Here is a 27876-nt window from a genome sequence, read left to right on the forward strand (position 1 = left end):
AGGGGGGAGGAGAGGGGGGAGGAGAGGGGGGAGGAAAGGGGGGGGGAGAGGGGGGAGGAGAGAGGGGGGGGAAGAGGGGGGGGAAGAGGGGGGGAGAGGGAGAGGAGGGGGGAGGGGAATCACCAAGCTGGGGAGGTCGAAAGGCAAAGGAATTTAGAGATGGAGTACCAGAGGGTTGAATCTGCAACCCACTGTTTTTTTTATAAAATGTTAGCACAATAAGTTATTGCAAGCTTCACTGACCTACTTTACATCACAAACTATTAATTCTCAATTCTTCTTTTACCTCTTTTAGAGTCCTGCAGGTTGATTGGGTTTCAAGAATTACGTAGATATGCTCTCTGATCTTTTGCAAAGCCACATTTAGCTGCTCCGGTAGTGGTTTGTTGGGGTCTGGGATGGAGCCAGTAGCTTCCTCAAACTGTCAGGAATGATACACGATGAGTACAGCAAACTCTAAAAGTCTGTTCGCATTAAAGACGTATTTTACCATATTAGATGTACATTCTATTCCTCAAATGTTCCTTCCTTCCTGAATGCCCGCTAATTTAACCAAGATTTAAAAAATACATAGTGAACTGGATGGCACAATACATTTGGTACTATCCTTTATGTAAAGAATTATTTCGATAAATTAGGAGAAACTGTTTCAATTGTGGGCAGGGCAATAACCAGAAGAGACAGATTTAAAGATATTGGCAAAAGAACCAGAAAAGGTGAGGGTACTTGTTTTAAGAAGCAAGTTGTCATGATCTAGAATTCACTGGTTGATAGGATGGCGTAAATAGCTGCAATATCAGCTTTCAAAAGGAACTGGATATGTATGAATCATAGAAACCCTACAGTACAGAAAGAGGCCATTCGGCCCATCAAGTCTGCACCGACCACAATCCCACCCAGGCCCTACCCCCATATCCCTACATATTTACCCACTAATCCCTCTAACCTACGCATCTCAGGACACTAAGGGCAATTTTGAGTATGGCCAATCAACCTAACCTGCGCATCTTTGGACTGGAAAGGACTTGGAAAGGAAACATTTGCGAAGCTATGGGGAAGAGCAGTTATTATTTGGATAGTTCTATCAAAAAAAAAGCAGGCCAAATGGCCTTCTTCTGTGTTCCATCATTCTATGATTTATCCTGGGTTATGTGACTAGAAGCTGTACAAAGAGGTTATCTCCTCACTTATAGAATACACAATCTGATTAATTGAAAGTAATTATGATTTGTATCTTAAGTTTTACATGCATTATCGATAAGCCAAAGAATGCATCCACCTTTTGAGCCGCGCTCAGTACTTCGGTGTGTTGATGTTCGTACATGTCCAAGTGGTGCTGTAGCTCTAATTCTCTGCGATCCCATGCAATCTGCCGCTCTTCATGGAGCTGTTGGAATTGGGTAAAGAAAGCAAATGGTTAATTTAAGGAACAGGCTTCTTAAGGTGGTGGTGGAAGCAGTTAATATTGATTTATACAAACGAAAATTAGAATGAATTCTTTTAGAAAGTAATATTTTGAAATACACGAGTAATTTAGGAAGTGCCATGTACTTGGGAGGAACAGTCAACTTTGAACCGATGGTTCCCAAAGCTCTCTACTGTGGAAATTAAGTTACAATAATTGTGGAATTTAAGTTATGACAAACAACTCTGTCAAGTAATGCTTATCAGCAAACAAGACCTTCAGTGAGGCCAACGCTTGCGTACTCAGGATAAGAAACTAATCTAACCTTGTGTCAGTTTCAGAAACACTACGTTTCAGGGCTCGGCCACAGGATGAAAACAAAGTTACCATGAAAAATACCAAAAAACAAGATATGTTGACATATTACGCTAGTGAAGGAGACAGTTTTCTATTGGATAAGAAAGGGCAAAAGGCTATGCTATGGTTGGTGGACTATGTATGCAAATGAAGGATTATAAATTCTATTGGTTGAAAATACACACCAAACTGTAAGGCTATTGGTGTTTTAACTGGCATGTTTTCTCTCATTGGCTATGAAGTGCTATAACTGACACTGTTTGTGGAACTCTGTTAGAACACCATCGTGAAATTCACTGTGTCTGTTCTCCTTGCTAACAGGTAATAAAAACTTAAGAGATTTGAGTACTCTCTGTACATTGTCTGGTTAATCCTCAACACTAGCAATGGGGGTTTTCTTTGCCTCATGCCTGTTTTTCTTATAGACTAATTGATAGCGATTGCCATGATTAGTCAACTACTCACTTACGATCGTATCTCTCGACTAACAAGATGGTAGAAAATGACCCCAGTGGACAAAATGGGCTTTGCAGTCAAGAAATACCAACATTGAAAGTACACACCAACTGTAAGGTTACTGGTGTTTTAACTGGCATGTTCTCTCTGTGTGGCCAAATTCTCCTCCAATTCGATTTTCAGGTTTGCTGATGACACCACCTTGGTGGGACAGATCTCAAACAATGATGAGACAGAGTACAGGAATAAGATAGAGAATCTGGCGAACTGGTGCGGCAACAATAATTTCTTCCTCAATGTCAACAAAATGAAGGAGATTATCATTGACTTCAGGAAACGTAGAGAACATGCCCCTGTCTATGTCAATGGGGACGAAGTAGAAAGGGTCGAGAGCTTCTAGTTTTTAGGCGTCCAGATCACCACCAACCTGTCCTGGTCCCCCCATGCTGACATTATAGTTAAGAAAGCCCACCAACGCCTCTACTTTCTCAGAAGACTAAGGAAATTTGGCATGTCAGCTACGACTCTCACCAACCTTTACAGATGCACCATAGAAAACATTCTTTCTGGTTGCATCTCATCTTGGTATGGCTCCTGCTCTGCCCAAGATCGCAAGAAACTACAAAAGGTCGTGAATGTGGCCCAACCCAAAACGCAAACCAGCCTTCCATCCATTGAGAGAGAAAACACTGGAAAATCTCAGCTGGTCTGGCAGCATCTGTGAGGAGAGAAAAGAGCTGACATTTCGAGTCCAGATGGTCCTTTGTCAAATGGTCTTCTGGACTCGAAATGTCAGCTCTTTTCTCCCCTTACAGATGCTGCCAGACCTGCTGAGATTTTCCAGCATTCTCTCTTTTGGTTTCAGATTCCAGCATCCGCAGTAATTTGCTTTTCTCCCATCCATTTACTCTGTCTACACTTCCCGCTGTCTCGGCAAAGCAGCCGGCATAATTAAGGACCCCACACACCCCAGACATTCTCTCTTCCACCTCCTTCCGTCGGGAAAAAGATACAAAAGTCTGAGGTCATGTACCAACTGACTCAAGAAGGGCTTCTTCCCTGCTGCCGTCAGACTTTTGAATGGATCTACCTTGCATTAAGTTGATCTTTCTCTACAGCTTAGCTATTACTGTGACACTACATTCTGCGCTCTCTCGTTTCCTTCTCTATGAACGGTATGCTTTGTCTGTATAGCGCGCAAGAAATAATGCTTTTCACTGTATGTTAATACACGTGACAATAATAAATCAAATCAAATCAAATTTGTCATAGGTTGATGATATTCACCTTGTTTTGTTGAACTGTCTCTTCTTCCAGATTGTTGATGATAAGTTCCTGCTCAGTTATTATATTATTTAAGTACTTCAGTTCTTCCTTTTGATTGTTTATACATCGATTCATTTTGAGCTCTTGAAGGCGGAGATCTTCAATTTTCTTGTGCCATTCGATTACCTATTGAAAACAAAGTGAACGCAATGGCACAGAAAGATTGAAATTGGGAAAACAAATTAAAAAAACAATTTGAAAACAACTTCACCTAAAATGGCATGTCTATAAATTTTCAGCCAATGTCAAATCTGGAAATGTCTAAACAATTTCAGGACACCAACTAGTACAACTGAATTTAATCAATTATTTACTTCCACAATTTGTGCAACTTTCCTTTCCACAAGCGTTACTGTTCCTGTTGTTAGGTAATAACTCCAATTTCTGTCAGCTTCTCCATTACAAATCCATAGGTCCATACTTAGACTAGAAACTGCCAACATTAACTTGTCATAATGCTATTATACTCTCCTGCCACTGATAGTATTGTGATGTTTTAGTTTTGCACCTTTCAGCAATTTAGTCCGTACTGCAGGGAAGCTTCTATGCTCCATTCAATCCTACTTCACTGCTGTCCAAATTGCTGTATGTTGCCAAAGTGTTGTATCTACTTATTAATAATATCCAGTTATATGGAATAAAATAAACAGAAATCATAGAAATCATAGAAACCCTACAGTGCAGAAGGAGGCCATTCGGCCCATCGAGTCTGCACCGACCACAATCCCACCCAGGCCCTACCCCGACATATTTACCCGCTAATCCCTCTAACCTACACATCCCAGGACTCTAATGGGCAATTTTTAACCTGGCCAATCAACCTAACCCGCACATCTTTGGACTGTGGGAGGAAACCGGAGGACCCGGAGGAAACCCACGCAGACACAAGGAGAATGTGCAAACTCCACACAGACAGTGACCCGAGCCAGGAATCGAACCCGGGACCCTGGAGCTGTGAAGCAGCAGTGCTAACCACTGTGCTACCCAGAAGGTGTGACTTTAAAATTATACCCTGTTTTCGAATCACACTTCACCTGGAGACTTGGTTCTGTCTCCTCCCCATGTATTATACAACGGATGACTGTCCCCATATTAGCCATAATGGAGGCGATTTCCCACCAGTTATGCCCGGAGACCACTGGGCTATAAGTGATGTGGATTGATTTTACCCACATAATTTGTAATGTTTTTATATTGCTGGGTCAGAGCCCTGAACTCCCTAACGGCACTGTGCGTATAGCAAGATGGACTGCAGTGTTTCGAGAAAGCAGCTCACCACCACCTTCTCGAGGGCAATTAGAGGTGACAAATAAATGCTGGCTTTTCCTGTGGTGTCCCCATCCCACAAACGAAAAATGAAAAAAGTTATGTTAACTATCCTCGACTGCCTGTACATTACTAGAGGAACAACCCTGCTTTTATCAGGACATTTTGCTGTAGGTTCAGTTAGGAATTTTCTTTGTTGTAGTCCATTGAGATTCTTTTAAATAGACTTGGGCGGAATTTTATGGCCTTCCCACGGTGTGTTTTTCAGCAACAGAGGTGGCTCGCCTGTTGCCGCTGGCAAGATTTTTTGATGTCCACGGCGTTTTGTGTGGCTCACCTGTCCCGCAGAGGGTCACTTTCGGCAGGACCAGAAGAAACCACTGGCGGGAAGGATCAGAAAATCCTGCCTCCTGTTTGCTGTAAAACAGACTGTTTAATGTAAGTCCTGCTATATATCCCACCATACCTCCAACACACGGGCTAGCAAAGTGATACCAATACTTATTTTGCATCTAGTATGCCTTTGCTGTAAGTATGACAATTATTTCCAGGCATACTTCATTGTATACACTAACTTCCCATGAGCCATTCCACATGAAGCCTATCGGTTCATTATTAATAGCAAGGAGCAACAACCATCATTCGGTTTTAAAACTTTCCAACCTTTTGTGCTCCTTTTGCATCCTTTAGTGATCCTATTAATTCTTCTAGTCCCTTCAGCTTCAGTTGCAGTTCCAATGCCTTATCCTCTGCCACTCTTCTCTCCTCCTGGGCAAGTTTAACGTCCTGCATTATCTTCAGTTTGTCATTCTGCAGTTGCACCATGGTCTTTGAGAACTTCTCCTGCTGTGCAAGAGGCAGGGCGCCACTGAACTGCCTGCGCAGGGACTGAACGGTTTGCCGCAGGTGCATGGCCTTGTTTCTACCTTCTAGTCGAGCATAGAAAAGGGCCTGATCCTTCTCATCCAGTCTCTGCATCAGCCGCAGGTTGCACGCCTCCATCTTTTGCAGCTTGCTTGCAAATGCTTCCAGCTTGAGAACAGCAGTGGCTTCACTCACCTGTAACGCAACAATGTGCTGATGCAGTGTTGCAATGAGAGCTCTCTCATCTGACTGTGCCTAAATAGGAAGAATATGATACAGTCATTTATACTGACAATGTACAACATTGCATTGCCCTTTTGGCAATTTTCTTGGTGGGTTTGTTATTTCTAGGCTTTAAGAATGTTAATTTAAAATAATAATTATTGGAAGGCACTCAGCAGGTCACACAGAATCCAGGGAGAAAGGAACAGATTTAATATTTCAGATGAGAAATGGTTCATTTCGACCATTCTATTATCCTATTATTTAGACCATTCGGTTATCCTGCCCATTCTGGCCCTTTGTAAGACTTATCCGGATAGTCTCATGCTTTGCTCTTCCCCTTAGCCCTGTAGATATTTTCCTGTAAGCATTTATCTAATTTTCTTTTGAAAGTTACTATTGAAGTTGCTTTTGCCAACATTTCAAATTCAAGTGAGAATAGAAGTAGAGAATATCAGGCTAGTCAAGCAGTCGCATTGTTAGGTAAGATTGAAATGGAGTTTAAAACACTACTCTCCTTGTGCCTTTTCAATAACTGCAATGATCAACTTCTGAAATAAACCAACTGTTAAAAAACTTCCGCAATTGACTCAAAAGTTATATTCACAAATTAGCAATCAAAAGAAAACATAGGCAAACAATACTGTCAGTGTTTTGGAAAACATTCTTATTCACAAAGAAAACTGGACCAATCAAATAATTGTTTATTCCGAGGATTTGTGGGCAGCAATATAAAATCTGAATGTAAAGCTTGACAGAAACTTTGTGAATGTGTTTTTCTGAATGAATAGCTTTTTCTAATAGGCATAAAGGAAAATGTATGCTAACCTGGTAATCCAGCACTTGCTTCCGAAGAGCCTCCACCTCTTTATCCCGAGACTGCTGCCGTGCTTCCAAGGCTACAACCTGCATTTTCGCGACATCTGTAATATCTCTTAACCTGACAAATAAAGGAATTCCATGAATGTAGTTAACACTTCTATGTATAATACAGGGGCATTAGAGCATTTGAAACCTGCATTACCCTAGGCAGTTTGTTTTCTCACATATGCATGCACACACACACACACACACACACACACACACACACACACACACACACACACACACACACATATCTGGGTACATGGCAGCTGCTGGAATTCAAATTCAATTAATAAAATAAATTTGGAATTGAAAGGTACTCTCAGTAATGATGACCATGAAACCATTGTCGATTGATGTAAAAACCCATCTGGTTCACTAACGTCCTTTAAGAAAAGGATATTATTTAGTCTGGTCTAAATGTGCCTCTAGACCCACAGCAATGTGGTTGGCCTAGCAAGCCAGTTCAAGGGCAAATAGTTATGGTCAACAAATGCTGGCCTTATCAGCGATGCCTACATCCCATCGCAGAGTAAAAAAATGATGGTATTATAAAAGCAAGACAATACACAATGCGCTAGAATCTTGTGGCAAAGAACCAGTGAGCTCAATGGTGTTCATCCCTTGAACGCCTGCCTGGTGACCCCCGCAGGCCTTCCCTACCCTCCCTGGTCTAAGAACCCTTACACTTACATCATCCTCCAACTCTGGCACTTACGTTGGTGTAGTTCCTCTTCTTTCCCCTGTCGTGCCGTCACTGCAGGGAGTGGAGAGCACCCGGCCAATCTCTAAGGCGGGACTCCCTCCTGAGTGAGGAGTGAAAGTCCCATCTGGAGCCAATCAATACATATTGGAGAGTAACTTGGTGATGGGGCAATCGGCATCGGCAGGGATGTGTGTCTTCCCCACCAACTCTTGGTGACAGGAGGCAAGCCTCCTCCATCTGAAAAATTCAGGCCAGAAAGTGCTGTAAAAACTCAGATACTCCCCGATAGACCTGCTGAGTTTTTCCAGCATTTTCCGTTTTTATTTCATCCTCTCTTTGTACAAGCCAAATAATAATGTCCGAAATGACATTTTCTGGCACTATTAACTTACTTGGAGACCTCAACTTTTAATTCAGATTCCGATTTCTCCAGCTCTGTGATGTGGCTCCTATCTGCATCACTCACTGCTTTGCTTACACTGTTTATCAACTCGTCTCTCAGGTTCTGTTCCACCTTCTGGGCCTCCAGGTTTATTTTGGTTACCTGGAAAAAAAAACAGGAGGGAATAATTGTTACGCCTGTGCCTATTTATTATTTTATATTCTTATGCAGCAAACATACCTCAGGACATCACAATTTGTAGGGCAAGTATGGCATGGGGGTAATATAATTGAACTAGTAATTCAGATCCCCAGGCTAATGCTCTGGGAACATGAGTTCAAATCCCACACTGGCAGCTGGTGGAATTTAAATATGATTAATAAATTTGGAATTAAAAACTAGTCTCAGGTCAAGTCCATTGAAGCCATCATTGCTCGTCTTAAAACCCATCTGGGTCTTAATGTCCTTTAGGGAAGGAAATCTGCCATCCTTACCTGGTCTGGCCCACAGCAATGTGGTTAACTCTTAACTGCCCTCTGAAATGGTTGAGTAAGCCACTCATTTCAAGGTCAATTAGGATGGGCAACAAATGCTGGTCTTACTAGTGACGCCCACATCCCATGATAGAATAAAGAATAAAAAAATGTCCAGGTAGCAAAAGCCACAAATCAGAAAATGGGAACAAACTGCAGAATGAAACAGAGGAAAGCCAATCAGCTAATTGTGCCTGCAATGACTCTCCATCTATTCTCACACAATGTGATAAAGTAGTCTCTGTATTTGTTACAATGCTGAACGAGAATGTCAACAAACCCAATAGAATTTTTATACACACAAAAACATATATACAACAAGTGCAACATACCTCGGAGAATTTTGTTTCCAGTTCAGTGTTCCGTTCTTCCATTTGTTTCAGCGTGTTTCGTACATGTTCATACATCTTCTGAGCATGTTCGGCTCGCTGCCTTTCATTTAATTCTTTCATTTCGAGCATGGTAATCTTCTTGGAGATTGACACAATTTCACTATTGGTAATTGCTTTTGTTTCTTTATCCATGGCAATGGGACCCCCTACAATAAACCAAATACTTTAATCTCTTTGAAACGTACAAAACTCTCTCAGGGCTCAACAGTGTAGGTGGAAGCAGGATGTTTCCCCTTAATAGGGGGGCTAGAACCAGGTGACACAGAATCACAGAACTGTTACAGTGCAGAAGGAGGCCATTCGCCCTAACCTGTCTGCTCTCCAAAAGAGCATTATGACTTGGTGCCATCCTCCTGTCATTTCTCCGTAACCCTCCACATTGTTTCGATTCAAATAATCATCTAATGCCCAGTCTCTAGACACAGTCTCATAAAGAGATAGGTCATTTATGACTGAGATGAGGAGGAATTTCTTCACTCAGAGGGTGGGGAATCTTTGGAATTCTCTGCTCCAGAGAGTTGTGGAGGCTCAGTCATTGAGTATGTTCAAGACGGAGATAAATAGATTTCTAGATATTAAAGATATCATGGAATATGGGGATAGTGCGGGGAAATGGCACGGAGGTAAAAGATCAGCCATGACCGGGTTGAATGGTGGAGCAGGTTGAAGGGGTGGAATGGCCTGATACTTCCTACATTAGGTTTATAAACCTCCCCCAGAACAGAAAACCTGCAAGTGGCATCTATCTTGAACACTCAGACACCTCTGAGTATTTGCAAGTCCATACCAACCTGCAATAAAGCGAATTACAATCAATGGATCAGAGCAAAGCCCTGTACGGCCCTATTACATTCAGGCAAGAATGATGGTATTGAATTGGGCAACAAACAGGAGGCTCCATGACCCCATGCCAGCTCCATGTAGACCAACCCAGATCAGTCCCACTCCCTCGTTCGGTCCCCGTGGTTTTGTAAGTTCATTATCTTTGAGAGCCATTTCAATATCAAGATGTCATCAATGCTGCCATCAATCAACCCACTCACCAAAGCTCATTCATATTCCCCTGAACCCTGACCTCCAGGCCACATAACACCCATGGACGCAAGAACTGCAATGTTCAGCTCCAATTGTGATGAAGCAGCTTATAGCAGCCTACAACAGTAATACGCAGACTTGAGCTGACAACTGGAAGGTAACATTTAGGCCACACAATTGACAATTAATGGCCATCATTGGTCTCCTAAATACTTTTGACCATGTCAGGGACCGGAAAGCAATTTTCCAACTTCCTGTCTACCCAATAGGCCTGGTTATTCACCTCTTGCAGGAGATTACATGGTTACTGGATGGAGCAGAGTGTATGTAATATAATTCTCAAGATATCATTATTTGGGACAAGATGGAAGAACCAGTATTTTTTTTTCCAGTTCATCATTTGTCATATATTATTTTTTATAAATCTCAGTCAAGTGAAAACCATTTTTCCTTGATGTTCAATAGCACAATCATCACGGACACCCCACCGTCAATACTGAGGAACACCAATGATAACTTAAACATATCTAATGGAAATGTACCCAAAACAACACTCAGGGAGCTCGGTATTACCTAGGACTCTAACTGACAATAGTGTGAGCAACTCATGCCTCTCTTACTGGATCCAATGTCTACCCCTTTCACCACTGGTTGGGCTAGGCACTACAACCAGCATGAGTTGAATTTTAATCTTTGAGGCAGGTAGCGGAAATCAGGAAATTTCTACGCTCAGCCTCAAGAGAAAGTGCCAGCAAATGCAGAATCTTTGCTCAGGTTGCAGGGGGTTGATGTTATAACAGGAGTTGGGCCTGACACTCTCTGGAAGGTGTTTGCAGGCAGCCACAGCAGCTGCCAGGAGCCAAGTCAAGGTGGGCTGTTAAAAAGCTACACACCTCAGTGTACTGGGACTTCATCACAGTTATAATAGAATCATAAAACAAAAAACAGCCCTCTAACCTTCATCCCTCATCCCCACACACTCTCTGTGCCCCATCCATGCCAACTCATGCCCCCCAACCAGTATCCATGGCCCCTAATAACTTCCATGCCAATCTATGGCACATCCATAACCATTCACCCATTACACACTATGTATCGAAACAATGAACCCTATAGCACCTCTATGAGAAACTATCTCCACCAGGGTTGCAGCAATTCAAGGATGTTGGGCTTCTAGGGACAGGCAATATGTGTGGTCTTTCTGGTTTGCCAATAACTCAAGATCAATTTTTTTTAAAAATAAGAGCAATACCAATGTCTTACAACAACATAAACTGTTAAACAAAAGACATCAAATTAAACAGGAGAAACGTAATACACTTACAGCACAGGTATTTATTCAAATGTTTAAAATAATTTGGGTCTGTCACAGTCAAATGCCACTTGCCTAGTTTATCCGTTTGTTCCCAGGCTTGTTCCAACGTGTGCAGCTTTTCCTTTGTAATTTCCAGTTCCTTGTTTAATGTGTTAATCTGTTCAAGTAATACTGCGTTTTCACCCTTAAAGAAAAACATGTCGTTGGTATATTAAACTTGCCATTTGTTTTATTTTGCAGCCCCCATTATTGCTAGCATCTCTGTTTAATAATCTCCTCAAGTGCACAAATAGCAGTAAAACACTATGTCCAAAAGCAAAAAGTAAACAGTTTCCATTTTCTTTATAGTCTATTCCGAACAGAGATACGCTTTGAAAATGTTATTTAATATTGGGGTGCTTTTCGTGGAATCACAGAGTCATCATAGCACTGTAGGAGATTATTCAGTCCACTGAGTCTATGTCCAGCTCTCCATACAGCAATCCAGTCAGTCTCTGGTCTATCCCTGTAGCCCTGGAACTTTATTTCCTTCAAGTGTCCATCCAATTTCCTTTTGAATCATTCATTGTCTCTGATTCCACCAACCTCGAGGGTGGTGATTTCTAGGTCATTACCAGTTGCTGCGTAAAAATGACCAGCAATTCTTGCCCAGAACCTTAAAATGTGCCACCAAGTCTTATCCGATCAGCTAATGCGAAAAGCTTTTCTTTGTCTACCTTATATAAAGCTGTCATTATCTTGTACACTTTTATGAAATCTCTCCTCAGTCTCCTTTGCTCTGAGAACAACCCCAGCCTTACCAATCTAACCTTGTAGCTAAAATCCCTCATCACTGGAACCATTCCGGTAAATCTCCTCTGTATTCTAACATGTGGTGACCGGAACTGGGTACAAGACTGGAGGGCAGGGTGGGGTGCATTGCTCGTTGGTAACAGAACCATTTAAATTTATGGAAGGAAAATCAGGTAGGGTCTATAACAAGTGGGCCATGCTTCCAGCCCAGATTTTCTTTAACACCCAGGTAGTGAAAACAACAATTTGCTCCATTGGATAAAACCAATATTTCCTGAATAGTTTTCCAAAGTAAGAGTTTTAACAACACCAGGTTAAAGTCCAACAGGTTTATTTGGTAGCAAATGGCATTTTCCAAAAGCTAATGGCATTTGCTACCAAATAAACCTGTTGGACTTTAACCTGGTGTTGTTAAAACTCTTACTGTGTTTATCCCAGTCCAACGCCGGCATCTCCACATCATACTTTTCCAAACGCAGAGGTTTTCAGTTTTTAAAAAAGTTCCTATAATTTTAAAAGAAATCAAGACTCCTTTTCACATAAAGATTGATGGAATGATCTACTGTCCTAAAAGGCATGTTTCCAAGACATGAATATTGCGTCACTCACGCCCTTTCCATATTACTCACACACCTTTTCCCATCATGCTCAAGAAACAAAAGTGAAAATAAGTTACCTCAAGCTATGATAAAACAAATTAAAAATTGTATTTATTTGCTTACCTCCAGATGTTCTAGACTCGTGGTTTTCTGGACTAACAGGTTGTCTTTCTGCAGCAGGTCCCTATACTTAGCTGTGAGTTCATTGTACTGTCTGTTAGCTCGTTCCAGATCGGAGGTAGGAACACTTTCATCCAAAGCTTTCTGCAATGCAGCAATTTTAAAACTAGCCATGTCCTAGAAATAGATAGAAAATAAAACAAATAAACACTACAAATGTTATGATACAAAACAAAATGGTAAAGCACTGTGATGTCCTAACTATGTTCGGGGTTTAAACAAAAAGAAAAAGATGCGGTTTGCACACGTGGATTCAAAGTAACACACAGGTTTATTGAAGAGATGTTTTCTACACGAACAGAAAATGAAATGAAACAGAAACCTATGAAACATCCCAAAGACATCACCATCAAATCATGTGACTGGCTCTTAAAGCAATCATACAATCACTTAAATATATATTTATGTTCTCATTGAATGGTGGAGCAGACTCATTGGGCTGAATGGCCTACTTCTGCTCCTATGTCTTATGGAATGTTTCCAATAATTTGCATACATTGAATCATACAAACTAACAGATCCTGTTGTTCTGAGATGAATGCAATCTTCAAACTGGACAACTTGAACCAGAGTTCTGTGGGCGTTCAAACATTTTTCCACACAACAATTTTGGGTATTTTAAATTATTTTTCTGTAAGTTAATAAAGAGGTTCCGAGGTCATAGGTAGTTAATATGTTAATGAGATAGCTTTGATGATTATTTCTTTGCAGAGTGTAAATAATAAGCAATTCGCTAGCTTCCCTCAGCAATTGGAAAACATTGAACAACAAACATGCAAATTGTCTTGATCTCTCTTTGACTGAACAAAAGGAGATAGACGGCAGAGATACGGGCAGTCGGCCTGTGTGTTTAAAGGGGAAGCTGTGAGGCCTTTAACCAAAACCAGGAGGGTAATTGGAAGTCATCTCATTTAAGCCAACTAAGATGACTCAATGATATGGAGGTACCATGGCACTCCTTATTTGTCCTGTAATGTAAGGAAAAGTTGCATCATTGAATTAAATGAGTTTGATAATTACCACAGGCTTGTACTGTGAAATGAAGCAAATTAGGATTTATCTTCCCTTATCTTCCCCTTGGGTCAACATGGAAAAAATGAAGAAACTCAGGTGTGAATACAAATATTTGGTTTGGAGGATAGCATTGATACACCCCCGTGTGGGAATGGTGCGTAAGTAGGATTTAGGGCACTGTGAATATGACACTCAAACCAATTATTGAAAGCGAATAATGCCATAGCATCTGAGAAGATATCTAAGGCAGACCTGAATTTTTAAAACTAGGTTTGTGCATTGGTCATCAACCACATAGTCATACATATTTACATGTGAAAAAAAGTCGAAGGAACGAGTTTCCATCTTATTCCCCTTCTGCCTTTAATTGGCACTTGCCTTGAATCTCTGCAGGTATCCAATTCTTTCACCAACAGCTGTCTCCATGGCTATTATTTCATTCTTGAGTTTGCTATTTTCTTTCCTTAGGTGCTGTTCCATTTCCAGCAGGGTTGTGTAGCGTCTCGTTAAGGAACTTTCATTAACCCGCAGCACAGTTAATTTGCTAGTAATCCCAGCAAGCTTTTTCTTGATGTCATCAGGGTCCATCTGAAGGGTTTCCAGCAGTTGCTAATTTAGAAGCGGAGGAGAATTTACAAAGTCATACAACATAGTTTATGATTTCCTAGGGGCAGAAACAGAACTTGAAGAACAAAATTCAGATGTGCTCAGTTACAAGCAGCTGAGGACACTTTTTCTGCGTCAGAATGCCAAAGTCTCCTGATACTGGCTTCTTGCCTGTTATTTTATGGCCCCAGATGCCTGAGCCCGAAGAATTGTGCTGTAATTTCCACACCAATATACTTGAGATTGATCAATGAAACAATTTTTAATTTTCCTGGTGGTGTGGTGATCTATATCCTGATATCACCCCTCAACTGCCTCGTTTTAATTTGAAGGACCCGTGTTTTAGTTTCTCCTGACAGGAAAAAGAATAGTTTCTCTACATCAACCTATCAAATCCTTTAATCATTTAGATCACCCCTCAACCTTCTATATTCAAGAGAACAGAAGCCAAGTTTAGACAACCTGCTCTTATAGTTTAACCCTTTTAAGACAGGTAACATTCTGGTGAATCTTAACTATACCAACGCTAGTATATCTTCCCTGCGGCTTAGAGCCTAAAATAGAATTCCTGATGGAGTCTGACCCAGACTTTACAAAACTGAAGCATCACTTCCTCTCCTCTCCAATTTCCTTGAGTGAATAGCCAACATCCCATTGGGTTTTTTTTTATTATTTTCAGTACTTGCGCACTAACATTTAGCAATTTGAGTATTTGCTAAACAAAGACATTTTACTGAAGCTTTTCATCTTGCACTCATCAGGACAATCGCAAGAATACCAATGTCAGGGGAAACAACAACTTTACACTGTGTGAGAAGAGAGTGTTGACTGGTTGGCAAGTGGACTTCTTACAATTCCACAAGCTATAAGATTGGCCTTATCGGCAACCTTGTAAATAAGGCCCAAGCCATTTGATCATCCTGAAAGCTTGATGCTGAAATAGGGTGCATCAAGGATAGCCTGCAGCATAATCGCTACCCTGGTCAGGTCATTTGTGCAAGCTCATAAATGGGCCTACGGTCATCATTTTTGGCCCTGCAAAGTATCCAGTCTACCTCAGATTACTCAGGAAGGGCAAAGTATCTAAAAAAAATGAGCAACAGATGAAGCTAGTCGTTTCAAGCTGCTACTATGCAGTAGCAACACGAGTGGTATTCGCCACCAACAGGATGCTGCCATTCAGTTCGAAAAGACGTTCTACCTATCACACAAATGAGTAATGTGGTATATGTATTTCAGTGCCAGTGTGATGCTTGGTTTGTAGGCAGTACATCCCAAACACTGTCAAACAGCATGCCCTTTCCCATGTTCACAACGGGCAAGGTGCAGACTATACCCGACGAGCCCGAGTTTGCAAAATCCAAGAGTGTCCATCATTAGATGTGATTCGGGAATTGGACAACATTTTCTAACGATCCTCAGTGCATTAAAACTTAGCTGACGACCAACTTAAGGTAGGCATTCGGGGCCCACTATGGTATATTTGCATGAATAGGTACTGAAAGCTAGATATATTAATACACAGGGCCCTGTTCTTTGCAGACTGAAAGAACATGCACATGCATTGTGCCTGTTTCAGCTAAACAAAAGAAGTGACAGCCATTCACTGCTTCATTCCTCAGGGAAATGCCTTGACCAGAGTCAAGTTGTCTAGTTTAAATTTTCAAACAATCCTTAGCTGTTAACTGTCAGTCACCATTAACTGGTGCCTTCTCCATGGCAATGTCTCTACCAATCAGAGTCCACTTGCCAATCAATTAGCAATCTCTTCTCATAAAGTATAGAATTGTTGTTTCCCTGTGATTACAAAAAGTTTCGACAAAATGTCTCTTTACAGCAATACTCAAGTTCTGTACAATCAAATGACTACTTTAGTAATTTGTATAAAACTTACATTGTATTCCTCAATTTTTACTTGATCTTGTTCCTTTAAATCCTCAAGCTTCTTATTGTCTTCTTCAATTTTCTGAACATCTTTCTGCCAGGATTCCCTTTCGCTGTACATAAGAATATCACAGTCATTATTTTTAAGTTAGATAAGTATCACAAGGGTTTACACCAACAAAAAGATCATCATTGCTGCTTCGGTTCCTGAGTGGAGAATGCGGCCATTGCTTATTCAGGGAACGACTAATCTGGCATAAATTACTTTTCGCATCCTCTGGAATCCAGAGGCCTAGAATTTGGCAGGTTTTCGGCCATTACTCTTTGGCTACTGCGAGTAGGTTGAGCATGCCAATTGAGATTAGGTTCTCAGGGCATGGTGCTTAAAGCCATTGAGAGACCCTGGGTAGTCGTTAGGACCAACTGCAGGGAAAACTACCCTTCTAGATGCAGATTATTTTAACCATGTAGCAGTACCTCTTTTAAGACTAAACTCTCACTATGATGCCAGGTAAGACTAAGGAAGCACTGAAGAGACAAAGTCACGAGTAACTTGTCTCAGAAAGGAATGCAGATGACTGACCCAGTCAGGCAAATTCAGAACCAGTAACAGTGGGGTCAATTAATTTGGTTCCATTGTCACTGTTGTGGTACACCAACTTTATTCAAGAACAATGGGATTCATTTCCAGTCTTCAAAACCAGACTCCAGTGTCTTGGTTTCAATTAAAGAATAAAATAACCAAACTGTATGGGATTATTCAGAATAACCAATCACAATTTCAGAATTAGATAATGATCTGTACATTGAGAATACCTTTGATATTCCTTATACAGCAATCCTTGTTGATGGCGAATTACTGCAAATTTACGTTTATAATCTTCAGCCGCCTCTTGCAGCTTTGTTCCTTCTTTCTCTTTATTTGTGATCTCCTAAGCCACCGGTAAAAAGAAAATGTTGTTGTTAGGAATAACTTTGCTGGCAAAATGGTTAGAGGAAAAATTCCTATTTTAAGTAAGTTTGCATTTGATGAAGGACTGTGGCAGTTGGTTTCTTGCCTACATTTCTATCATTGGAGGGTATTTAGCATGGACAAGGTAGTTGACCCGGCTGAGCGGTTTTGGGGTACTGAACCTTAACACTCTACTGGTCGGTAGAGGACCGCAACCATGGATTGCCCAGAAAGTTACTTATTTTCAAAGGACAAAAGAAAATAAATTAGAAATTGAATTGCATGCAGTGTAATTATTTTTGGAACAAGGGAAATATGCCAAAAGCTGCTGCAAAAAATATCTGAGGGGGAACTCAAGTAAATCAATAAAGACAACACCAAAACATTGGCATATTCTGCTTTGAGGAAATGGACACTGATAACAAACCTGGAACTCTCATAATTTTCTACCATTCTTCATATTGTAAATTGACGATAAACTTTTTTAAAAATTCATTTGTGGGACATGGGCGTCACTGGCTGGACAACATTTATTGCCCATCCCTAGTTGCCCTTGTTCAGAGGGCAGTTGAGAGTCAACCACATTGCTGTAGCTCTGGAGTCACATGTAGACTAGACCAGGTAAGGACAGCAGATTTCCTTCCCTCAAGGACATTAGTGAACCAGATGGGTTTTTCCAACAATCGACAATGGTTTCATGATCATCAGTAGAATCTTAATTCCAGATTAATTATTGAATTCAAATTCCGCCATCTGCTGTGGCGGGATTCAAACCCAGGTCCCCACAACATTAGCTCAGTTTCTGTATTAATAGTCTAGCGATAATACCACTAGGCCATCGCCTCCCCACTTTAACTTAATCAAATGCACATTCATGACTTTACATTGAAAACGGTAAGAACAGAATAAATGTTGGGACATAGTATTGACTATTAATTCCAATGGGGAAAGGTTTACATACCTGTAGCAGCTGCACTAAGTATTCATTAAGAGTGTTGATCACATCAATACTGGAGGGCACCATTCCTTCTGGCAGAGCAAGAGGTTGGAACTGAACACTGCAACATCCAGATTGACGCAGCAGAGATAACTCACTTTCAAGGTTTGTAATCTAAAGGAGAAACACATTTCATTGAAGGTTTTGGTAGGATTTTGTTTTAGAAATGTATTCTTGGGGTTTGGGCATCACTAACAAGATTGATCTTTATTACCCATTCTCAGATGTCCATGAGATGGTGGTCACTGAAGAATCCTGTTTTGGACATAAAGTAAGCTTTGTAGTCTGGAGTACGTCTTTACTAACAACTCATAACTATAGAGTTGACTCCATCCTAGGACTTCACACATCTCATAGAGTCATAGAGGTTTACAGCATGGAAACAGGCCCTTCGACCCAACTTGTCCATGCCGCCCTTATTTTTTTTTTAAAACCCCTAAGCTAATCCCAATTGCCCCGCATTTGGCCCATATCCCTCTATACCCATCGTACCCATGTAACTATCTAAAGGCTTTTTAAAAGATAAAATTGTACCCGCCTCTACTATTACCCCTGGCAGCTTGTTCCAGACACTCACCACCCTCTGTGTGAAAAAATTGCCCCTCTGGACACTTTTGTATCTCTCCCCTCTCACCTTAAACCTATGCCCTCTAGTTTTAGACTCCCCTACCTTTGGGAAAAGATATTGACTATCTAGCTGATCTATGCCCCTCATTATTTTATAGACCTCTATAAGATCACCCCTCAGCCTCCTACGCTCCAGAGAAAAAAGTTCCAGTCTATTCAGCCTCTCCTTATAACTCAATCCAACAAGTCCCGGTAGCATCCTAGTAAATCTTTTCTGCACTCTTTCTAGTTTAATAATATCCTTTCTATAATAGTGACCAGAATTGCACACAGTATTCCAAGTGTGGCCTTACCAATGTCTTGTACAACTTCAACAAGACGTCCCAACTCCTGTATTCAATGTTCTGACCGATGAAACCAACCAAGCACCACTCTGTCCACCTGTGACTCCACTTTCAAGGAGCTATGAACATGTACCCCGAGATCTCTTTGTTCTGTAACTCTCCCCAATGCCCTACCATTAGCTGAGTAAGTCCTGCCCTGGTTCAATCTACCAAAATGCATCACCTCGCATTTGTCTAAATTAAACTCCATCTGCCATTCGTCAGCCCACTGGCCCAATTGATCAAGACCCCGCTGCAGTTGGAGATAACCTTCCTCACTGTCCACCATGCCACCAATCTTGGTGTCATCTGCAAACTTACTAACCATGCCCCCTATATTCTCATCCAAATCATTAATATAAATGACAAATAACAGTGGACGCAGCACTGATCCCTGAGGCAGACCGCTGGTCACAGGCCTCCAGTTTGAAAAACAACTCTTTACAACCACCCTCTGGCTTCTGTCAAGAAGCCAATTTTGTATCCATTTAGATACCTCACCCTGGATCCCGTGAGATTTAACTTTATGCAACAACCTACCATGCGGTACCTTGTCAAAGGCCTTGCTAGAGTCCATGTAGACAACATCAACTGCACTGCCCTCATCTACCTTCTTGGTTACCCCTTCAAAAAACTCAATCAAATTTGTGAGACATTTTCCACTCACAAAGCCATGCTGACTGTCCCTAATCAGTCCTTGCATTTCTAAATGCCTGTAGATCCTGTCTCTCAAAATACCTTCCAACAATTTACCCACCACAGATGTGAGGCTCACTGGCCTGTAGTTCCCAGGCTTTTCCCTGCAGCCCTTTTTAAACAAAGACACAACATTTGCCACTCTCCAATCTTCAGGCACCTCACCCGTGACTATCAATGATTCAAATATCTCAGCTAGGGGACCCGCAATTTCCTCCCTAGCCTCCCACAACGTCCTGGGATATACCTCATCAGGTCCCGCAGATTTATCTACCTTGATGCGCTTTAAGACTTCCAGCACCTCCTTCTCTGTAATATGTACACTCCTCAAGACATCAATATTTAATTCCCCAAGTTCCCTAACATCCATGCTTTTCTCAACAGTAAATACTGATGAGAAATATTCATTTAGGATCTCACCCATCTCTTGTGGATCCGCACACAGATGACCTTGTTGATCCTTAAGAGGCCCTACTCTCTCCCTTATTACTCTTTTGCCCTTTATGTATTTCTAGAAGCTCTTTGGATTCTCCTTTACCTTATCTGCCAAAACATCTGTCCAGCTCTAGACTGACCCTAGCTCTGGGTAATGTGCCTTCTTACATCACTGTGTCTTTAGTTGTGGGGATCGATTTAGCTCAGTTGGTTGGACAGCTGATCCATGTTGCAGAGCAATGCTAACAGCACGGTTCCAATTCCGTACCGGCTGAGATTATTCATGAAGGCTCACCTTTCCAACCTTGCCTCTCACCTGAGGTGTGATTATCCTCAGGTTAAATCACCACCAGTCAGCTCTCCCCCTCAAAGGGGTCATCTGGGACTATGGCGACTTTACTGTATTTAGTCCCACATTAACCCTGTATGTACCAGACCCTTCTACTAAACCTCCCCCAAAGTCTTTATCCCATTGATATATTATTTTTGTTTACTTCATGTCTTACATTGTCAGAAATCTAGTGTGTTTACCTTATTGTTACAACTTCAATGCTATTCCAGCATTATTGATATTAACAATATTCTCACTAGCTCATCTCCCCTTTAAGTCCTTGAAGTTAGAGGTTCTCATTCTTGAGAGGATGAGGATTTTGATCCCGATGTTCCCAATATGAAGAATCCTGCTCCGGGTTCCAGGAAGTAGGCTTCATAGTCTTGGTATATTAACAGCAAGTCTTTATGAACAACTCATAACTATGTACATACATACAATAAAGGGTACAAACCCTGCTACGACAGTGGTGAGCCATCATCCTGAAATGCTGAAGACATTCCCAATGTACACTTGGTTCAGGAATTCCAGGATTTTGACTCAAGTCAGGATAGTGCTTGTGACGTGGGGAGACTTTGGAGTTTATGGCTTTCTCATGCACTTGTTCTTTTATCTGATTAAATATTTATTCTTGAGATTTGGGTCATACCAGTATTTATTGCCCATCCATAATTGCCCTTGAGCAGTTGGTGGTGAGACGCCTTCTTGAATACAAATGAGTGGCTTGCTAGGCTATTTCGGATTGCAAGTAAAAATAAACCACATTCCTGTGAGCCTACAGCAGCATATAGGGCAGACAGTGTTAAGGACCTTCTCCAAAGGTGGAGATTGTGGATTTGCAGAAATACAATTATACATAAATGATCTTTCTTCACATGATATCTAAAGCTATTATTTGATGTTCTCTGTCCTGACAACTTATTAAAATTATGTAGCTGAACTGAAGTGCTAACCTGTGCACAGAGGAACATCATATGTGAATGTGAGCATAGTGCTGTCTATAACTTCAACCTCATGCAATCTAGCTTTCTGAATCCCTTGTCTTTCTGGTTGAGGTTTCAACCATGGTGTCATTTGCGAATTTACTTTCATTACCCTCTCACCCTTGACCTTATTGGTTCATCTCATACATAATTCCTTGATTCTGTTATGAATTGCAAGATACATTTGCTAAACAGCACAATAACACAGATTTTCAGTGTCCAAACCTTTTCAGTTGCTTTCGCCAGCTGATTGCCGGCAATGCCAGCCTCTTTTCGAGCCTCTTTAAGCTCATGTCGAAGTTCCTCATTTCTCCCTGTCAGTTGGTCTACCTGAACTTTGGCGTGGCCATTGTTGTCAAATTTAACTATCGAATTCTTTGTCTCGATTGCCTGAAACAACATTTGGTGCAGCTTAATTAGCATGTAAGCACTCATTCCACTTTTTATCAGGTTAACAAGGCAAAGTCACTTTGTCACGTATATAATGGGAAGAGTTTCAGTCAGAAATGGCTCTATAGGCCAATACGCAACATATATCATTGGTCAGTGGTATCAGGTTTCCACTGCTGCCCGTCTGCCAACTAACTTTCACCGACTTTTCTATGACTACAAAATTTACTACTGCTGTCAATAGAATGGGACTAAGCTTCACAGAAAAATAAAGAATGTGTAACTGATGGCTGATTTTCCCAGGTTTTCTAGTTGGATCTCCCAGTCCCCACTTCTTTATTTTTTGGTATCTCTGAAAGGCTTTTTCTGACCCCCTAGAATATGGTTTTTGGATGATGTTTGTTCAGTCAGCATCCATGTCCCACTGGAATTGCACCTGTTAACTACGACACTAGGAACATAGGAACTGGGGTACTCTATTTAGCCCCTCAATTCAGTTCCACCATTCCATTAAATCATGGAAGATCAGTATCTTAACTCCATTTACCAGCAGTTACCCTGATGTTAGCCATTGATAGATAGGATGCAAGACTGGGCGGTGAAGTGGCAGATGGACTTCAACACAGATAAATGCGTAGTGGTCCATTTTGGCAGGTCAAATGGAATGAAGGAGTACAATATTAAGGGAAAGACTCTTAGTACTGTAGAGGATCAGAAGGACCTTGGGATCCGGGTCCATAGGACTCTAAAATCGGCCCCGCAGGTGGAGGAGGTGGTTAAGAAGGCGTATGGTGTGCTGGCCATTATCAATCGAGGGATTGAGTTTAGGAATCCGGGGATAATGATGCAGCTATATAAGACCCTCGCCAGACCCCACTTGGAGTACTGTGCTCAGTTCTGGTCGCCTCATTACAGGAAGGATGTGGAAATGATTGAAAGGGTGCAGAGGAGATTTACAAGGATGTTGCCTGGATTGAGTGGCATGCCTTATGAGGATAGGCTGAGGGAGCTCGGTCTTTTCTCCTTGGAGAGACGTAGGATGAGAGGAGACCTAATAGAGGTATATAAGATGTTGAGAGGCATAGATCGGGTGGACTCTCAGAGGCTTTTTCCCAGGGTGGAAATGGCTGCTACGAGAGGACACAGGTTTAAGGTGCTGGGGGGTAGGTACAGGGGAAAGGTTAGGGGGAAGTTTTTCACACAGAGGGTGGTGGGCGAGTGGAATCGGCTGCCGTCAATGGTGGTGGAGGCAAACTCAATAGGGACTTTTAAGAGACTCCTGGATGAGTACATGGGACTTACTAGGATGGAGGGTTATAGGTAGGCCTAGAAGGTAGGGATATGTTCGGCACAACTTGTGGGGTCGAAGGGCCTGTTTGTGCTGTAGTTTTTCTATGTTTCTATACCACAGCCTTCAGCAATCATTTGTCCATCTTGCCAATTAGCTTGTCACAAAGATCATACACAAATTGGGTGAAATCTTTCTAGCTACTTCATGTATTAAACATAGTTAGCAGTGAGGAGCCGAATAATTAACTTCCAGAAGACACAGACAGACTAGTGAAACAGCAAGACACATGGCAGATGAATTTTAACGCAGTGAAATGTGGGGTGATTCATTTTGTAGGAAGAATGGGGGGAGGCAATATCAACATTAAAGTGGGTGCAGGAACAGAAAGATAGAGTGTATAGACGCATACCTCTGACAATGACAAGATAAATTGAGAATATTATTAAAAAGGCATTTTGGATCCTTGGCTCTATAAACAGGGAACATATTACAAAAGCAAGAAGCTATCATAGAATCATAGAACCCTACAGTGCAGAAGGAGGCCACTCGGCCCATCGAGTCCGCACCGACCACAAAGCTATGTGAAACATCTTGGGCTCCAGCTGGAATATATTGGCCAATTCTGAACTATTAAGGCCCTGGAATGGGTGCAGAGGAGATTTATCAGAATGAGAAACTAGGAAAGTTTGTTCTCAAAGAACAAAGAAAATTACAGCACAGGGACAGACCCTTCGGCCCTCCAAGCCTGCCCAACTGAACTAAAACCCTTTACCCTTCCGGGCACCATATCCCTCTATTCCCATCCTATTGATGTATTTGTTAAGATGGCCCTTAAAAGTCACTATCGTAGCTGCTTCCACTACCTCCCTCAGCAGCGAGTTCTAGGCACCCACCACCCTCTGTGTAAAAAACACTTGCCTTGTGCATCTTCTCTAAACCTTGCCCCTCGCACCTTAAACCTATGCCCCCTAGTAATTGACCTGGCCTAATTTTCCTTACAGTAGAGAAGGTGAAAAGGATATTTGATAGAGGTGTTCAGGAAGAAGAATATAATAGAGTAAATAAGGAGAAACAGAGTCCTGTGGCAGAAAGATTAGTAACCATTGCACACAGATTGACAATTGACAAAATAACCCAAGCTGACACTAGAGATTTTTTACAGTGAGTTGGTGATCTGGAAATGCATTGCCTGAAAGGGTGTTGGAAGCAGATTCAATGGTAACTTTTCAAAAGGAATTAGAAAAATAAATATTTACACAAGAAAAATGTGCACGGTGATGGGAAAAGGCCAGGGCAGTGGGACTAATGGGATAACTCTTCCAGCACAGGCATGGTGGACTGATTGATAAAGCACAGAAGGAAGTCAATTTCCAAAGGTCAGTCTTTAGAAGCCAACTCCCAAAGGCAGGGTGCAGGAGTAAATGATTCAGCAAAATTACAGACTTAAGAATGGGGCCAATCTGCATCCAACTGATCTGATTCAAATTAACAGGTATAACGAGTGTCTCAGATTGGTAAAGAGGTCCCAAAAAGGCTTCAATGCTTCTTTAGATTGCAGAATTCAGGGTGCCACAAATGGGGAGAGAAAAATAGGAGAGAAAGATAGATGGAAAATGTGAGAGTGAGAGAGAGAATACGTATAAATACCCTAAACCATGTCAGTAAACAAGGCAGTTAGGCAGTGTCAGGTAGACAGCAGGAATTGGGATCATGTTTCAAGCTACCCTAGAAGTAGCTGAAGTCTGGAATGTGACCTTTTTTAAATTCCTTCATGGCATCTGGGTATCGCTGGCAAAGCCAACATTTGTTACCATTCTTAGTTGCCCTTGAACTGAGTGGCTTGTTAGGCCATTACAGGCAGTTCAGAGTCAAACACATTATGACGGGTCTGGAGTCACAAGGACAGACAGACCAGCTAAGCATGACAGATTTCCTTCCCTAAAGCACATTGGTGAACCAGATGGGATTTTATGACAATTGATGATAGCTATCATGGTCATTATCGCTGAGCCTAGTTTTATACTTTAGATTTATCAATGGAATTTAAATTCCACCAGCTGCCGTGGTGGGATTTGAACCCATGTCCCCAAATAAACATTTGAATTAGGAGCAGGAGTAGTCTAGTCGGCCCTTCGAGTCTGCTCTGCCATTAATCAGATGGTGGTTGATCAGACTCTAATCTCAATTCCACATTCCCATCTATCACTGATAGATTCTTGATAAGCAAGTGGGTGTAAAGGCTATCTACCTCTTCCCTTCAAAATATTCAAAGACTCTGCTTCCACCACATTCTGAGGAAGAGAGTTCCAAAGACTCTCAGCCTGAGAGAAAAAGATTCTCCTCATCTCTGTTCTAAATGGGTGACCACTTATTTTTAAAAGTTGTTTTTAGTAAATTAGATTTTCCCATATCCTCCCCACATTGACCCTGTCAAGACCCCTTAGAATCTTACGTCTCACTCAAGTTGCTTCTTACTCTTCTAAATTCCAGCAGATACATCCAACCTAGATTATCCAACCTTTCCTCGTAAAACAATCTGTCCAATCCAGGTATTAGTTTTATAAATCTTCTCTGAACTGCTTCCAGCAGATTTTCACCCCTCCTTAAATAAAGAGACTAACACTGTTCACAGCATTCCAGATGTGGTCTCACCAGTGTTAGAACAAAGACAGTGTATAACTGAAGCATAACCTCCTTATTTTTGTATTCAATTCCATTTGTAATGAAGGATCAAATTCTCTCAGCTTTCCTAATTACTTGTTGTACATGCAGATGAACCTTTTCTGATTCATCCACTAAGACCCCCAGACCCCACTACATCTCAGAGCTCTGCAACCTCTCACCGTTATTTATTTGTGTCACGAGTAGGCTTACATTAATACTGCAATGAAGTTACTGTGAAAATCCCTTGATTTTTAGAAATATGCTTATTTTTTATTTTTCCTGGCAAAATGGACAATTTCCCACATTATACTCCATTTGCCAGGTCTTTTCTCACTCACTTAACCTGTCAATCTGCCCTTCATCTAACTCATTTATATAAATTTTAACAAGTTGAAACCCCAGCACTGATCCCAGTGGCACACCAGCCATTACATTTTGCCAATCAGAAAATGACCCATTTATGCCTACCCACCGTTTCCTGTTAGCTAGCCAATCTTCTATCCTTACCAATACGTTACCCCCTACACCATTAGCTTTTATTTTTCTCAGTAACCTTTGATGTGGCATCTTATCAAATGCCTTCTATAAATCTAAGTAGGGTACATCCACCGGTTCCCCTTTATCCACAGCATAGGCTGCTTCTTTAAAGAACTTCAATAAACTGGTTAAACACAATTTCCCTTACACAAAACCTTGTTGATGCTGCCTGGTTACCCTGATTTTTTCCAAGCGTCCGACTATAATGTCATTAATAACGGCATCTAACACTTTCCTTATGACAGATGTTAAGCTAATGGACCTATAGTTTCCCTGCTCTCGGTCTCCCTCCCTTTTTGAATAAAGGAGCCCGGGCTTCTTGATTACTAGTCTAGTGACGTTACACTGAGCCATCATCTCCCCTGAGAGGTAATAATGGGAACTCAGGAAACCTGCCAGCATCTTGCATTGTTATTAGCAATATACACCGTCCCTTTCTGCATCTATTCACACTTACATTTTATCATTGAAAATCCTTGTTTATTTCACAAGATGTAAATAACTAACTGCTCCTTGCCTCTCAGGCTTATGACACAAAACTGCTGTCAGGGAGGAAATGGTCCTTCAAGCATCAGTGCACAAGGTCCCCAACATTCCTTACTGCATCAGTACAGTAAGAAGTCTCACTACACCAGGTTAAAGTCCAACAGGTTTATTTGGTAGCATGAGCTTTCGGAGCACTGCTCCTTCATGAGACTCACCTGATGAAGGAGCAACGCTCCGAAAGCTTGTGCTACCAAATAAACCTGTTGGACTTTAACCTGGTGTTGTGAGACTACTTACTGTGCCCACCCCAGTCCAACGCCGGCAACTCCACATCATGCATCAGCAAATTAGCCAGTGAAATTAGAACTTAAAAAGATACTTACAGTAACTAGTCTCTCCAGACTTTCTATCCTCAGGATTTCTTCCCTTTGATTTAGAGCAGTTTCCACTGGTGTATTCTTTATGGCTTGTAAAATGTCTTTCATACCACTCTCAAATTGCAAATTCTCTTCCCCAAGTTCTTTTACTATAATCAACCAATATTACTCAAATTAGTAAAGGAACCAACAGCTGTCAGTCAAATCTAGCTTACTGAAAATAATCTTACTGATACATGCATTTTTACAAAGCGTGTCATTCATGTATATCACAACAACTACTTACATTTATACTGTACCTTTAATGTAACAAAACATCTCTTGGACACCAGAGGAGTGTTATATAACAAAGTATGACACTGAGCCATGAAGGATATATTGGGGGAATATTATGGCCCCTCAGCCAGGTGTGTTTGAGGCAAGGGGGGGGTGAGGGAGTACAGAAAATAGGATAGGTGGCTAGCGCACCACCTTTCCAACCACCCTTGAATGGTTCCCCCATAAAATGGTGGCCAGCCTGTCCACCCTTAAACAAACATAAAGCCTGACAGGAGGTCATCCAGACTCGAAACGTTGGCTCTATTCTCTC

At 41.5% G+C, this 27876-nt stretch overlaps 1 protein-coding gene across 13 annotated transcripts in view; it reads right to left on the reverse strand.

Moving 5' to 3' along the window:
• The window catches only part of cep290 (centrosomal protein 290), a 115486-nt gene that overhangs the window by 43623 nt on the left and 43987 nt on the right, over window positions 1-27876 (reverse strand). For all 13 annotated transcript variants that reach the window (XR_013498704.1, XR_013498705.1, XR_013498706.1 and 10 more), the window contains 15 exons: window positions 27294-27436; window positions 21768-21932; window positions 18112-18261; window positions 17015-17130; window positions 16209-16311; window positions 14087-14317; window positions 12638-12811; window positions 11196-11307; window positions 8714-8919; window positions 7859-8010; window positions 6725-6836; window positions 5474-5929; window positions 3506-3670; window positions 1280-1387; window positions 287-421 (listed from right to left, as the gene is read on the reverse strand). Coding sequence is in view for 10 of the 13 variants with exons in the window: in XM_078219614.1 (XP_078075740.1) it covers window positions 287-421; window positions 1280-1387; window positions 3506-3670; window positions 5474-5929; window positions 6725-6836; window positions 7859-8010; window positions 8714-8919; window positions 11196-11307; window positions 12638-12811; window positions 14087-14317; window positions 16209-16311; window positions 17015-17130; window positions 18112-18261; window positions 21768-21932; window positions 27294-27436 (2528 nt within the window). In the remaining 3 variants the exon portion in view is untranslated. The remainder of the gene's footprint in view (window positions 1-286; window positions 422-1279; window positions 1388-3505; window positions 3671-5473; window positions 5930-6724; window positions 6837-7858; window positions 8011-8713; window positions 8920-11195; window positions 11308-12637; window positions 12812-14086; window positions 14318-16208; window positions 16312-17014; window positions 17131-18111; window positions 18262-21767; window positions 21933-27293; window positions 27437-27876) is intronic.

Source organism: Mustelus asterias, chromosome 9, assembly GCF_964213995.1.
Source record: "Mustelus asterias chromosome 9, sMusAst1.hap1.1, whole genome shotgun sequence".
In the NCBI taxonomy this organism is placed as follows: Eukaryota; Metazoa; Chordata; class Chondrichthyes; order Carcharhiniformes; family Triakidae; genus Mustelus; species Mustelus asterias.